This window comes from Anoplopoma fimbria, chromosome 2, assembly GCF_027596085.1.
Source record: "Anoplopoma fimbria isolate UVic2021 breed Golden Eagle Sablefish chromosome 2, Afim_UVic_2022, whole genome shotgun sequence".
NCBI lineage: Eukaryota > Metazoa > Chordata > Actinopteri > Perciformes > Anoplopomatidae > Anoplopoma > Anoplopoma fimbria.
The window spans coordinates 26,124,380-26,140,410 of record NC_072450.1 but is presented as its reverse complement, the minus strand read 5'-3'; the positions used below and the strand labels follow the sequence as shown (position 1 = coordinate 26,140,410).

The window sequence follows — 16,031 nt, the reverse complement described above, 5'->3', positions numbered from 1 at the left end:
TGCTCAACCACAATGAGTTCGCAGTTTTGTTGATACAGCCACATTCTTTCAGCCCCCCCCCTTCTCACTAATTTAGGGATTTTTTTGGTGGTGGGGTTGAGGGATGGTGGGGAGGAATTGAGAGAGCTATTCCCTCCCTACATCCCCAGAAAAGACCTGTGGCAGCTCTCGTCACCTCCTCCCACCTCCACCCTCACAGATGCAGCCTGTGAGTGTTTCACATCAGCCCGGGATCATTCCAGCGCTCAGCTACTGCGTCTCATGCAAATCTAAACTATAGCTTGTTGTGGATGTCCGCCTACACAGGGTATGTACTGTTTTCCCCCATGTTAATGTTTCAAACATGCTGCATGCCAAGTTTACTCCTTTAATTACAAGTTTGGATCTGATACTAACAGCCTGCATCTTAGCTTTCCAGCCTTTGGCATCTGGTGCATTGATGCACTGAAGATGAGTTTCTCAGAAGGCAGAATACATTCACTGGGAAATGCTGCTTTTGAAAAAGAATGATCACTGGGCTTCAGTTTCTGTTCAAATTAAACATATAACAAGGAATCTGCAATCAGTAAATAGAGAAAATGTTTGTTTATTTAAAGTCCCGGTTTGACTTATTGCCTCTGCTGTGGATTAATTGGTTGTCAACATCCAGCGTGGGCTGTACTGGATTTAAACTCTGCAGCACTCACAGCTGGCTGAAGCTTATCAGGACAGTGTGGAGCGGAAACCACACAGAGCAGATAGTGTGGGTCACAGTTTCATGTGCAGGTAGAGCAATAATGCAAAAACATTCTCGCTCTACCTGAATGCGTCGGTATTTTACCGTCATATTCTTGAGATAAAACGAACAGGAAATCTGGTCGAAATGGAGTCATGCTGGTGATGTATTTCGCCATATAAACCTGATTAAGTTTTACAGTGGAAGGCACGTGTCCAGGTTAAATTCAGATGTCATGATTAATTCACAGTCCACGTGCCAAACGCAGAATACGTCTACCATTACTTACTGCTCATATCTTGGATGTACAAAAATTACACACAGCACATGTTTCTGATAACAAAGGAATCATTGTGCAGGTTTTGACCAATAAGAATACACAGCACTTTGCAGGGAATGAAAGAGGAGAATCTGATGAAATCCCATGGCTCTTTTGTTGTCATTTTTACCCCATGAAAATATGTGATTTTGGCGCCCAAGATAAACATTCCCATCACAAAATGAACCCAATCTCTGTCGACTTGTTAACTAACCCGTGCTATCGACATGGATGCGCTTCACCTTGAAAAACAGTGACATCATTTTTTACTTTTAGCACAGATTGCACTTGGAACAGAATCATTGTGATCTGTTTAGATTGAATATTGTATATTCGCAATGTATAGGACTACATATATAGATGTCATGACAAGCCAAACCTTACCCGTTATTAGGAACTTTTAATAAAAATGTAACAAATTCTGTTATGTTCAAACAGACTAACTACCGTATTTTCCGCACTATAGGGCGCACTGGATTATAAGGCGCACTGTCAATGAATGGTCTATTTTCGATCTTTTTTCATATATAAGGCGCACCGGACTATAAGGCGCATTAAGCGAAACAAAACAGTCAGTCAGTCAAACTTCCTCCACTTCCGTACCATTGATTCATTAACGTTGAATTCTCTCGCAGCTGCTCTATTCCCATGTTCTCCTGCGTGACTGACAGCCTTGAGTTTGAAGTCCGCGTCGTAAGCGTGTCTCTTGACAGGAGCCATGTGGGGTCCTTATACACACACACTGTAATATTATGGTGAAGCACAGTATGTATTACTCCTGACGCTCCTGACTACGGTGGCCGTAATGCTGCAAGCGGTGCGGCTTTGTAGTTTACCAAAGTCGTACTAAAACATGTTGACAGAGCGCCGTGTACCACACAAAATCGCTTCGAGGTCAGTAAGCACAACCAGAATTAATCCATATATAAGGCGCTCCGGATTATAAGGCGCACTGTCGTTTTTTGAGAAAATTAAAGGCTTTTAAGTGCGCCTTATAGTGCGGAAAATACGGTACATATTTTGTATAAATTAAGTTGAGAAGACCTTAATTTGTTAGCTATCTGTTGTTTTGTCGTATAAGAAATTGCTTCATAGAAATTTCAGTTCAAACAACATATAAATATGCAGTAACTATAAAAAAGCTAAGCCAAAACTGCCAAAACACAACAGCCAAATAGCCTAGCCTAAACACATGCTAGTTTGTGAGACAGACTAGGATTAGCTACAAGCAAAACTAAATGTACTTATTTTTAAATATTTCTCTACCTGGTTTCTGTGAATGACTAATATAGATTTTCAAGAGACAGACATAGTATTTCAATTCAGTTTGATAGTCCACAAAACAAAATGAGTCAGCGGCCAAATCCAATCCTTATGGAGAAAAAAAGCAGCTAAACTCCTGCTAAAGCTGACTAGCAGGACTCAGTAGGATAACTACTCGGGCTTTCAGCTCATATTTTTGTCATTTTGTGTAGTTAAGCACTTACATACTAAATTGCTAATTAGTGATAATGATTTCAATATACATATTAATAATAGTGGGGCAGAAATACACCCTAGAATAATTAGCCTAAAAAAGGCATAAAATGAAGGCATTACAAGCTTTCTATTGGTTTCACAGTTTGCCGTCTAGCCTGAAAACTTCAAACTCCTCTTTCTCAATTTTACTGCTTCTGTAGCTACAGCACTCCACCATTGTACTGGACATATTTTCATCTTTCAGACGCTGCCCTGAATGGCTGAGGGCATGTTTCATATTATAGAGAGGTCCCAGAATGACTATGATTGTGTGGTCTTGGTCTGTAGAGATTAATCAGATTCAGATCTATCATTTCCAGATGTTCTCTAGGCTACATGAGTTTCGGCAGTGACTGTGGAAGATCTTTTTTTTTCCTTTAGGTGCCTGTTTGACTCATTGCTCTTTCGATATCCCTGAAATGGCGTTGCTAGATTTCATTATTTGATCCTCTTATTTAATGCTGCCTGATAGCAATAGGCTGAAAAACCAAGGCAGGTTAGAATTCATAGGAATTCAATCATTTACATTAAAAGCTGTGTGCCTTCTTCACAAAAAATTATAATTATTTGTTATCAGTTAGCCGAGATAAACTTGTTTCCAAATTTAGGTTCATGTAACAATCTTATCTTTAGCTGTAGCCTCTCTCTATCATAAAAGTCGTGTAGATAATTATTTCAACACACAATGGGTTGTAGATTAACCATCAATTTAATTATTCTTAATCTCAAGTACGCACTCTTTGGAAATCAAAGGAATTTAATAGATATTTCTGTACAATAAAGCATGTTCTTATCAAACCTTTTCTTTAAGAATATCATAAAATTAAAAAACAAAGTTATGACAAATGAAATACTAGTGAGGAGAAAATGTAGTTTATTGTCCAAGCTGATAGATGTGCTGGCATCGCTGTGGTATCTGACACTTCTGGGTGTTTCTCATGTTCTCCCACATGTACGATGATAACATGAAGATGCTGAAGAGGACACCTGTGTGCACATGCAATCAGATAGGAAGGAAAGGGGGGTGTTATACTAGGGGGGAAATGCACTGACAGGATTTTGTACTTCAAATAATAATGTAAAGTGATTTTGATGTACAGTAGAGCTGGAGGAAACTGCTGATCTCGCAGTAATGCCAGCAATATTATTTAACAGGTAAACTTTGGTGCAATTACCTGAGAAAGTTTCAGCCTTGTAGGAAAACTTTGTTGGTTAAAATGTTCGTCACAGTTGACCATGACATTACCTGATAGGAAGATCGTGCTTTAGATCATTTATGGTCTAAAGCTGATGTCAGCTGTAAATGTTGCTTATCGATAAGACACGTCTCTTTCTTTTTGTTTGTTTTATAATGTCACCCTGTGATCTTTGTGCTTGGCTGTAAAGGAGTGATGCCGTCGGAAAATACAACTAGCAGCAGTGAGAAATGCCCTGTGGCAATGGGACTAACTTTTTGCATTTAGAATAGTGAAAACTCCTGGGCATTAGTAAATTTTTCGGACGTTTTTAAAATATAAAAAAAAAATGTCTCAGACCCGGTATAATTACACCTTAGAGTCAAATTTGTATGCAACACTCATCCGTTCAGCACAGATTAACAGCACAGGCCTCTTTCCACAAAGTATAACTGACACTGAATTTAGGCCAGATGTGTTACATTGTTGCAAAAACCCATAATAAAGATGGCTGCAGTGTAAACAGGCAGACAAACACAGGGTATATTCAATATTATTCAACAATGTTATACATTTGACATCAAAAAGCCATCCGTCTACACCTCTGCTTCCCCACTGACCACTTTTCTATGAGCTATGCGGCACGGATTGACTTTGCGTTGCACATTATTATATGAGTTCTGCGTGTTCTCTGGAGTGGCATTCAAAAGTATCATAAAGCGGTTTAGAATACATTTTGTAGATTTTCTGGTGGCAGACATTGTAAAACCCTGTTTTAGGACTAGTTGAAGATGCTGGTAATGTGTTAATTATAAGTACTGAAGATGAATGTCTAAAAAGTAATTAAATTATACTTTACTTGTAGCCTAACAATGAAACTGCATCAGCAGTTTTGAATAACGCTGATTGTGCACAACTTCTAAAAGCTGCTGAGCTGTAGACTAAATGGCCGAGGTCTTCCCATCTTTCCATTTCTCCTCAGGTCTTATGAAAATGCCTTTTTTGCCATGTTAATAGCTCAGCTATTAACAGAGGAGGGAAGAGACCTGGTGTGCTGGAAAAACACAGACTGAACCCCTCAGAGTTACTCTCCACCCTTCTGAGCCGGACATGGGGAAAGTCTACTACATCAGTAAAAATGTGGGCCTCGGGATGCTCGTGCTGGCGGCCACTGCTCTGACTACGATTATAGCTCTGTCCATCGCCTACAACAAGGAACGGGCCAAGAATCGAGACAAGCCTGGAGACGGAGCAACAGACAGCACCGGCGTGCCCACACCCTTCACCACCCCCTTCACCCCAAAGGAGCCCTGGGACCACTACAGACTCCCAAACTCCCTTGTTCCTGTCTCCTACAATGTCACCCTGTGGCCCAGACTGAAGCCCCAAGCGGATGGCATGTACGTCTTCACAGGACAGTCAGCGGTGGTCTTCAGATGTGTGAAAGAAACGGACCTTATCATCATCCACTCCAACAAGCTGAACCTCACCAGCTTCAATGGGCACCAAGCTATGCTGAATGGCATGGGTGAGGCCACTGCGCCAGCTATACAGATGTCTTGGTTTGTAGTGAAGACAGAGTTTCTGGTCCTTCAGCTACGCAGCAGGCTAGCTGTCGGAGCATCATATGTGCTTTACACTGAATTCCAGGGGGAACTGGCGGATGACCTCGAAGGCTTCTACAGGAGTGAATACACCGAGGACGGTGTGAGGAAGTAAGCAATTGCATAGCATGGCCTAATGGTGCACCATCATTGTGCTCTTAAAGGGACAGTTCAGCCCAAAATAAAAAAATATATATTTTCCCTTTTACCTGAAGTGCTATTTATCAATATAGGTTTTTTTGTTGTAAGTTAATTGACTATAATGGGACTATATGGCACTCAACCTTGTGGAGCTGAAAGGGCAAAGGAACATTTTCCCTGCAGCCGTGTCACGAATCAGAAGGAAGTGTGCATCTACTCATGGTTTGAGTAGGTCGTGAGATGTAAAGATAAATGGCATCCTTCTTGGCTGAGCTGTGATGTTAGCTGGGTGCTAAGTGTTAATGCCCGCTTCCCTCTGCATGGGGATACAATTGAAGTTTGGTAGAAAGAAAATAGTTCCTACGTGAAAGTGCTGGCAAGAAGAATTATTTTGATTATCTTGGGTAACCGGGTCATTATTTTTTGAGGCGAGGCGGACATTTCTTGGCCTGATATCTCAAAACTAAGCAACTAACACTAAAACAATGAAGATTAATAAATAGCACTACAGGTAAGTAGAAAAATGTGTTTTGTGATTTTGGGGTGAACTGTCCTTTAGTAAGACTTAATTGCCATGGCTCCAATGTTCCTCTTGGTGGGACTTGGTAGAGTATTTTGCCACTTTGCTGTCTATTTTGTAGAGTTGTCGCTACCTCGCAGATGCAAGCAACGTATGCCAGGAAAACCTTCCCCTGCTTTGACGAGCCGGCCATGAAAGCCGTCTTTAACGTCACCATCATCCACGACCAAGACACTGTGGCTCTGTCTAACGGCATGGAAATCGGTTGGTTTCAGAAAAACAAAAACATAAGATAAGATAAGATAAGATAATCCTTTATTAGTCCCGCAGCGGGGAAATTTGCAAGAGAGTACAAAACATGTATTCCTTTCTAATTTTTGTTATGTCACAAATCTCTATAGAATCTGGGTCAGTGAGTCAAATGAAAGTAGAAAAACATATTGAAAACGCAATCGAAATACAACCCAAATGGTGTTTGTGGAAGATATAGGACATGTTTGTAATAAAAGTTGCTTTTCAGAGCAGAGTGTGCTATGTGTGAGGCAGTGAATAATCAATAACTTGGACATGTTATTAGAGAATCAGCAACTAGATGCTGTTAATGCTAACAGAGTGTCAGAGTCTAACTTTTTCCCCTCTCCGAACAGGCACTACAGACTCTGTCATTGGCGGCGTGCCCGTCAGAGTAACTACATTTGAGCCAACTGAGAAAATGTCCACATACCTGCTGGCGTTTATTGTCAGTGACTTTGTTAACATTAAATCAACCCAAATCAACAATTTGTTGGTAAGGCATTTTTGTTCCCTTTATCTTTTTACGTTACCAGTGTGGTCAGCATACAAATTCATTTGGATCATAGACCAAATGCAGTTCAAACAACCAGTGTTAATGAGGGTCATAGGTCACACCATCTGGATTACATTCCTGTGACCCAATAATAAAAAATGTTAGGAAAAAAAAGTATTATTTTCAATTTGTTATTACGGACTCAAAGCTGCCTCATTCTTTGCAGATCCGAATCTGGGCTCGAAGAAAAGCCATAGAATACAGGCAAGGTGACTATGCTCTCAACGTTACAGGGCCGATCCTTCAGTTCTATGAGCACTACTACAACGCAACATATCCGCTCTCCAAGTCAGGTAGGTCAACTATGCATTGACATGCGTGGGAAAACATTTTACTTTAAAGATAGATATATGATTCTTATTTCCTTTATCTAACTTAGCCCAGCCTTCACTTTCAATTTAACGGGACACAAACATTATCCTGCTTTAAGTGGAAGCCACAGCAGGGCTTTGAAGTAAAGCATGCCAACATGTTCTAAATGGCAATGGCAACATGCTAATGTTTAGTAGGCTGAACATGTTCACCATCTGCAGGAATTTGGTCATTGGCCAAAGTGGAAATTTGAGCTGATGATGTCGCAATATAGGAAAATTAAGGGATTGCTAAAGTCATCACGATTCATCCTGAGGGAAACGTGAATATCATGACAAGTTTTATGACAATCCATGTCAATCCATCTAAATGTCCAAGTCATGGTGGCAAGTAGAGGAAAACTCCAGGGATCTCCAAAATCATTAGGATTCATCCTCTGTGGGCCACAATTGTCGCGGCCCACAGAGGATGAGCCATCCCTGGAGTGCCATCTCTAGAGCCACGCTGCTATCTTGGCTTAAAAGCAGAAACGAGATGATACAACAAAAATGTTATCCTGAATATGCTCTATTGACATCCCCGCCCAAGCTCATTTAAAAACCTTGGCTGTCACCAGACATATACTTCATAGACGATGACTCAACTCCTTCAATGGGTAAATAGGTCCCCCTGGGTTGAATTAATCAATTCAAGAGCATTTTAGCCTTTTTAGCCTCAACTATTTTTTTTTTTAACCAACTTCTTCTATCAAATACACCATGTGAATGGTAAACAACCAAACAACTGAAATCCTATTGGAACAAATATATGCTTATTTACCAGCGTCCTGATGATGTCTGAATTGCGAGGTAACATTAAGATGCTGAAGAATTCTCTGATTTCTGATGCATTTCTTGTCCTCCCCAGATCAGATCGCTCTGCCTGACTTCAATGCTGGGGCAATGGAGAATTGGGGTCTGGTCACATACAGAGAGACGGCCCTGCTCTTTGATCCCATTATGTCCTCCACTGGAAACAAAGAGAGAATTACAACTGTCATCTCCCACGAACTTGCACACATGGTACGTCATAATATTCCTGACAATGTAGTCAACCTCCCTTTACAAAGGGGGACCTGGGGACATATTAGCCTTGTTCCCTTTTAGATGTTTTGAAAGCCTGACATCATAAGTGATGTGAAACTCTGTGGTTGGGTATTTACTTAAGCCTGTAATATTTCTCGGAATTGTTCTTTTGTGGTAATGTTGACCAATCTTAACTCACTCAGACAGTAACAGTTTTCATGGGAAAATGATTTCTCTGGAGGTTAACTGAGTGACTGATTACTGGTGCAGAACTCTTTATTGCTTTACTCTTTATGTATTGTGTTTTTTTTTAGTGGTTTGGCAACCTAGTGACTCTGCAGTGGTGGAATGATCTATGGTTGAACGAGGGCTTCGCGTCATATGTGGAGTACCTCGGAGCCGACCACGCTGAGCCCACCTGGAGCATTGTAAGAGCCACGCTCGTACCTTCAAAAGACAGCCGGCCTTAACAGTCGTAAATTTCGCCAATCAATGATGTCCCACAGGCATGGTTGGGTCAGAAAGACTTTCCTAACTCATCCCTTTGCTTGGCTGCAGAAAGACGAGATCATACTGTTTGAAGTGCACAAGGTGTTTGCTGTGGATGCCCTGGTCTCCTCCCACCCACTGTCCCGTCGAGAAGAGGAGGTCAACACCCCTGCTCAGATCAGCGAGATGTTCAACACCATCTCGTACAGCAAGGTGTTACTTCTACAATATTCTATATATCTGATGCAGGATCTAATACAGACATACAGTATTTATTATGACTTTACCCTTTCTTTCTCGAAAGGATTCAGGTCAAAAAAGATAATATGTTTATTTATTTGAATGAGTAAGAAGCCACAAGGATGAAAAATACCCCAAAATGAGGCCTTGTGACATTGATATCATTTTCAAACCAAATCCTATTTATTTTTCGTCCACTTTTAAGCAGCTTTAACAAGTTTATTCTCTCTGTTTTTTTAAATGCATTTAGCACAACACCCAAGAAAACTATAACAAGTTTCAATCAGAAAATATTCAGAATGACTTACTTTTGAGTCTTTTATTTCCCTGAATCGTGTCATTTCCTGATTCAGGAGCCACGTTGCCTGATAATGGAAACATCTTGTTTTATTTGATTGGATTGGATGGAAAATGCTTTGCTGTTATGAGAAATTCAAACCAGCTAATTTCTGGTGGTTTCTGTGTTTGGTTGTCAGGGAGCAGCGGTACTAAGGATGCTGTCTGAGTTTCTCACTGAGCCTGTGTTTGCCAAGGGACTAAGTGTGAGTATTATCTCTGGCATATAATCACATAATGACTACTGCGACTGTTTGCATGTGTCTGTGTGCGTTTGCGCACTAAAAGCAGAAACAAACCACATTCATGTTCATTCATTCTGGTGTGTTTGAGTTCACTTTCAATTTTAGTCACTGTCTCTTCTCAGTCTTACCTGAACACATTCGCCTTCGGCAACACAGTGTACACAGACTTGTGGGACCATCTCCAGCAGGTCGGTACAGTTAAAAAAATGGCAATGTGTCCCTGGTTGTGTTTCTTCTTAAATTCTTGCAAATTTTTGTCTGTTGTCAGGCAGTTGAAAACACACCAGGTATGCATATTCCTCACACCGTCCACGACATCATGAACCGCTGGACTCTTCAGATGGGCTTCCCAGTGGTCACTATTGACACCCGGAAAGGAATTATCACCCAGAAACACTTCCTGTTGGATCCAGACTCTGTCGTAGAAAGGCCTTCTCAGTTCAAGTAGGAATCAGTTTAACCCTATCCTGCAAGTTCCATGTAGGGTACAGCGGAGGCTCATGGGAATGTCTTTAGCTTTGCAAGTATTTGGTCATAAACTGAAGTAATGGAAATGTTTAATTTTGATGAAAAGTAGACGAAATGTACAAGGATCACCAAAGTTATCACAATACATCATGAGGGTAACATAAATGTATGTCCTGAATTTTATGGCAATCCATCAGATGGTTCACCATTTCACCCAAATACACAAATGTGAACCTTGTGGTGGTGCTGGATGAAAAAGTTAGGGGATTACCTAAATCAACAGGATTAATTTTCTGGGGACCATGAATATATGTGCCAAATTTCAAAGCAATCCATCAAACAGTCTAACAGAAAGACCAACCAATAGCCTGACATTGCCAACCCTAGAGCCGTGCCGCTAGCGATGTTCCTCATCATTGTTCCACTTTGTCACACATCGCCTTTATCTGTGTCGGTCCAGCTACACATGGTTTGTCCCAATCAAATGGATGAAGACGGGTGTGGAGCAGCAACAGTACTGGCTCCTTCAAGAGACAGGTACTCTCATAGTAACACCCACTGCTTTTCTATATTAGATCTGAAAACGACATAAGAATGCTTATTCCAAGATAAGTGGGCTCAACCAATCCCTGGTCAAGGTGTTAACTGAATACTTCGCACATCTTTCTTTAATATTTCCGACCAGACGCCAACTCTCTAATGAGAGTTTCAGGAGAGGACTGGTTGCTAGCCAACACCAATGTAACTGGGTACTTTAGGGTGAACTATGATCTTGACAATTGGAATCGTCTCCTCTCTCTGCTTAACACCAACCATCAGGTGAGTCACATGCCCATTCACAAAAGTTTTTCATTCCATGCAGTGATGGTTTTGTTTGTGCTGTTTTTCCACTTTTAGATTAATTCAAAAAGAGAGGGCATGGCTTTTTGCAGCAGTAGCAGCTGTTCTGTTCAATTCAGGCTCGGTTGTGAGGGAATGTCCATTTGAACATGTACTTGTTTGTCTATGTTGTTTCTTTCAGGCCTTATCAATCATCAACAGAGCACAGATAATAGATGATGCGTTCAACCTAGCAAGGTAAAGAAAAAAAAGTATTTAAAGTGTTAAATCCTTTCCAGAGTACATGTCTGCAAAGAATGTGTTCCCTTTGTGCAGAGCCAAAATAATCAATACAACACTGGCCCTGAGAACGACCAAATACCTGTCCAAGGAAAGAGACTACATCCCCTGGGAATCTGCTCTGAGAAACCTCAACTACTACATCCTCATGTTCGACCGCACTGAAGTCTACGGAGCTTTACAGGTTGAGGCTGCTTTACTTTGAATACAAATGCTATGTTCACACTCAGAGCGACAAAAGCAACAGAACGGCCAAGCGTGGCCAGCTACATTGTTGCAGAGACATTGTGAAGAGTTGATCAATCACTCGTTGCCATAGTTGTGTCGTTAAATAGCACCTGGCCAACAGCATTTTATAATGCCTCTAAACTGCTGATAGGACTCAAAGATTGACTGATTACTATTCGGTGGTCAAAGGTCACTGAACTCAAGAACTGATACGCTCATTTTGACAATTTTATACAAATGTAGTTAAATAAAATGATGAATTGATGACATTTTGGACAGACATGGATGTAAACTGTAACTTTGATTTGTAGGATGTCATGCTCGTCATACAGCGACAAGTGTTAGGCGTCAGTTTCTAGCTTCATGCCACTGGCTTCCATTGAAATGGCCTTGTTTCCTGTTGCTGTGTCACTCCTAGTTTGAACATAGTGTTACAGGAGAAATGTATAAAGGGAAAGTGTAAAACAACTAAACACAAAAACTACTGCTAATATATATTTGTATTTTAGTCGTACCTCAAGAAACAAATCCAACCACTTTTTGAGCACTTCAAGACGATTACAGCTAACTGGACCAAAGTACCTACAGGACACACTGACCAGTAAGAATTCGTATACCAGAGGATGTATTCTTTATAGCAAAAAGCAGGTGACTTACCATTTGGTGACGTTATTCAATTCAATGCAATATTTCATTTAGATTCTTACCTTTTCCACAACTCTCACACTTATTGGGTATTGTCATGCTAGATTGCAGTTTTCCCACATTTTCTCAAACATCCCCCTTCTCAGGTATAATCAGATCAATGCTATTGGAATAGCCTGCAGTATGGGTGTGCAGGATTGCAGGGAGCTGATCAAAAGCTGGTACAGACAGTGGATGGAAAATCCAGATCACAACCCGTGAGTAGAGAGCAGTGGAAGTCTGTTGTTTTGTGTGCCAAGATTTCCTATCCCGATAATTTGACTGTTTTTGCAGACTGTGTTAATTCACCCAAGACAGCCAGTGAAACGACATGTGCATTTGCAGTAGCTAGCTAGCAGTGTAACATTATACACTGGCTACGTGTGTGGGGTGAGAGTCTATGTTTTTGGGAATCATTTTCTTATCTACTGTATGTTTACAATGATGTTCACCAGGATCCATCCCAACTTGAAAGGCACGGTGTACTGCAATGCCATAGCCTTCGGTGGTGTGGAGGAGTGGGACTTTGCCTGGAGAATGTTCAAGAACGCCACTCTGGCATCCGAAGCTTCCAGGCTCAGGTCGGCCATGGCCTGCACCAAAGCGCCATGGCTGTTAAACAGGTATGTGCGACATCTAAATTGGTTGGAGTATTCACCTTTAAGGAGTTTGTGAATGAGACACTCGTCTATGCATGTGCTCTACCAATAAACAACACTATAACAGTAACATTTATGTAAGAGTGTAGAATTGATATTTATTCAGCAGACCACTTGTTTCACGTGTTTTCTGCGCTTTCAAAGACACTGACCTGGGTGAATAATAATATTTCAATTAAATTCATATATTTGATACTTGCACATTGATAAAAAAATTGTTCCAAAGTAAACCATCGTTTGACACAAGAAACAATGACAGAACAATGACACATAAAAACCACTGAATTGTTTTTTGTAACACCCTTAAATGTAATTGGTAGAAATAAGTCACAGTCAGCGAAATGACTCAGTCATGTCGGTTTCACAACAATAGTTACTTAATATTTGCTAGCGTTGGCTAATGTTAGCCAGCATAAGCTTACGTCATATTCGACCAAGAAAGACTGTAACAGCAAAACACCACAAGTTTATTGATAAAAGCAGTTGGATTTTATTGCTATTTCTTTTCATTTGTAAGAGGGTGAATGTGCCATTAGATTGTTCAAGAGTAACAGTAGTCTCACTTGTAGCATTTCTTTGTCCTGTGCTGCCTACGCTTATTTGGAATTGTGTTAATTCGCCATGAACTTAGGTCAGCTTTAGCAATAGCTAGCAATATAAACATTTGTTTGTGTATTATCTTCGATTTAAGAGAATCTCTTGAACTCACCAGTCGAAATAATTTCTACTAAAACAGTCTAATCTTCACCTTAAATATTCGTCTTGCATTCTGTCTGAAAAAAAACTTTAAAGCATAATTGACTTTACTCTTTTAAGTAGGTAACCCTTAAACTATGGTAACAACCGTATCACCCTTTTTTACATGCTCCCAGATTTATTAATTTGCTGTGTATCAATACAGATATTTCCTTTATCACATCTCCATGTAGTAAACTGAGCATACTTTATACTGTACTTACTTGCTTAGTGCGTGAATTTCGGAAAGGGAAGTGTTATCTCAGATGGCACATGGCTGTTATGAACTTACCAGAATCTCAGTAGATCGGGCGTTGATAGTCAGCCACAGACATCAGGCCGTATCGGCAGCAAATCAATTCAGACTGATAAATCAACCCAATTATGGTTTCTATTCGACTACAAAATAATGGTGAAAAAAATACATGTATAATTTAAATTTGTAAAACTTGGTGTTCACCGTTCCAAAAACAGCCGCTGCAGCTTCCTCACCTGCCATTTTCACATGTTAGAAATAGGTTGGTGGTCCCTCCTCTTCTGCTACATAGCAAAGACGGAGACACTGGCGACCAAACACGCCCAGCGTTCCACACTCAACTTTTTGACCGTTATGAGGGCACCATCCGTATATTAGTGGGCGGCATTTTGCCATACTTGTTGGTGTGAACGCATTTATGCCCTCAACTCAGCAAGTGTAAGTTAGTACAGGTCCACAAATTGAATCACAACAAATTATCCTCTGCTAAATGTATGAAAATAGTGTTTTGGCAAAGTTTGCTTTGTAAGAACATGTTTTGGCTGAGCCAGGTATCTGGAGTACACCCTAGACCCAACTAAAATCCGCAAGCAAGATGCCACATCTACCATCCAGTACGTCGCTCGAAACATTGTGGGGATGCCGCTGGCCTGGAACTTTGTCAGAGCAAGATGGAGCTACATTTTCAAGCAGTAAGAGCATACAGACAAGCCTTAATAACCATATATAGTGCTTCTGATGTTGCAACAGTTTTTGAGCCCAATTTCCCTCCGTTGATTTCCATCATTATATCACTACACCTTTCTTTCTCTATTAGGTATGGTCGAGGATCATTTTCCTTCTCTGGTCTCATCAGCGGAATCACAAGGAGATTGACTACAGAGTTTGAGTTACAGGAGGTACGCAGCCCACGCAGTCACAACCACACTAAAATAAACACTGAATTTCCCTGAGGGTATTTAGAGCAAAGAAAGACAACAAATGCAGAAATTCAGTTTGTCTTTCTTCGCTTCTTTTTGTTTTGTGTCTCTCTCCAGCTGAAGAAATTCAAAGAAGATAACCTTCATGGTGGTTTTGGCTCAGCCACCTTGGCCCTGGAGCAGGCTATAGAGAAGACCACAGCCAACATCAAATGGGTGAAAGAGAACAAAGTCCATGTGCTAGAGTGGTTTAATGACGAGTCCACATGAGAACACTGGGACGCTCAAATCACACACCTTTTCTTTCTATTTGTACCGTCAGGGTATATGTGATGAATGACGATCACTATAATCATCTTTTTGGAAACAGTTGCGCTAAGTGAACTGACACTCACTGGTCGTCCAGTTAAGTTCAAAGGGTCAGATATATGATGAGCAGGGGGCCATGTCTGTCAATAAATATCAGTGATGTATTTGTTACCTCCGCTTTGTGATCGTCAGAGAGAAAACCATTGTAAAAAAATGATTGTATTGTCTATATACAGGAAATTCTCATTAAAACATGTTGTGACAGTTCAAGGTCACAACGTGAGCTGATAAGTGGTTTTACAGACTCTTTATAGCCTGTATATAGTTGAAAATAATGAAAAGGCTCTCTGTCAAAGTTCACATGGAGTATATATGTACTGCACCGCCTGTGAAAAAATTGTGTATTGCCTTCTTTGGCTTTTGAGAAGATGAGATCATGCTTAGGCTCAGAAATACACATTTTAGACAAGTATTGAGTATGAAATTTGTGTTTACAAACAAAGCAAATCACTTTGAAACATCAGTCAGCAAAAGCTGATCCAATTTTTAAATAAAAGCATCATGGTTTGGCGGAAATAAGTGCGTAAAATAAGGAAAAAAATTGAAAACAAGTCATAAATATTACTAATGTAACTTTGGGACACGAACAGCGGCCTCCTGGTTGAAAGTCCTGTGTTTGTCTTGGGGTCCTGAAACTACCAAATCACACTCTGGGGGCATTTTTCCTCAGTGTCTTATAATAACAGAGCAAACATTGTAGTTACGTGAAAGCCCGCTAAAGGGTGCATTGGGCGTCGGTATCACTAGCCGAATGAGAACAGGCTGGTCTTCCATAAAGTGACTGTGAAATGATGGTATTAGACCTTTAACTCAATATTCTGTTGTACATTGCGTCTTATTATTGGAAACAATTGTATTCAAAAAATGCATCACACTGGATATATCTACAGGACAAGACTCTACAAGTTAAAGAGCAGACACAGGAGACAGTTACTGTATATTCAGTTTGAGGATTGTGCAATAGCCTGCCTTTTTATTTGAAAAGACCAATCCGGCTCTACTAGGGACGTTTCGTATTTTGCTTGATGTGGTATAAGCACTCTTTCCCTCAGCACAAATTCTCAAATG

The 16,031-nt window shown here is 40.5% G+C and overlaps 1 protein-coding gene across 1 annotated transcript; it reads left to right on the top strand.

Moving 5' to 3' along the window:
* The first annotated feature begins 229 nt into the window (after positions 1–229).
* On the top strand, positions 230–15,466 carry LOC129107783 (aminopeptidase N-like). Its single transcript, XM_054619329.1, has 21 exons — positions 230–307; positions 4,710–5,442; positions 6,114–6,256; positions 6,640–6,779; positions 7,006–7,132; positions 8,058–8,212; positions 8,530–8,643; positions 8,774–8,917; positions 9,421–9,486; positions 9,648–9,713; positions 9,794–9,969; positions 10,454–10,530; positions 10,679–10,812; positions 11,015–11,070; positions 11,149–11,296; positions 11,850–11,941; positions 12,132–12,242; positions 12,480–12,647; positions 14,226–14,366; positions 14,492–14,573; positions 14,712–15,466. Exons 2-21 carry the CDS (start codon positions 4,838–4,840, stop codon positions 14,862–14,864), a joined length of 2,898 nt encoding a protein of 965 aa, XP_054475304.1. The 5' UTR covers positions 230–307; positions 4,710–4,837; the 3' UTR covers positions 14,865–15,466.
* Positions 15,467–16,031: the final 565 nt, after the last annotated feature.

Excerpts from the sequence above, each read along its gene's own strand:
- LOC129107783 (XM_054619329.1), top strand. The coding sequence starts at position 4,838 with ATGGGGAAAGTCTACTACATCAGTAAAAATGTGGGCCTCGGGATGCTC. Across the intron at positions 6,780-7,005 it reads CCCAAATCAACAATTTGTTG|ATCCGAATCTGGGCTCGAAG; the intron begins GTAAGGCATTTT and ends CATTCTTTGCAG. Across the intron at positions 10,531-10,678 it reads CTGGCTCCTTCAAGAGACAG|ACGCCAACTCTCTAATGAGA; the intron begins GTACTCTCATAG and ends ATTTCCGACCAG.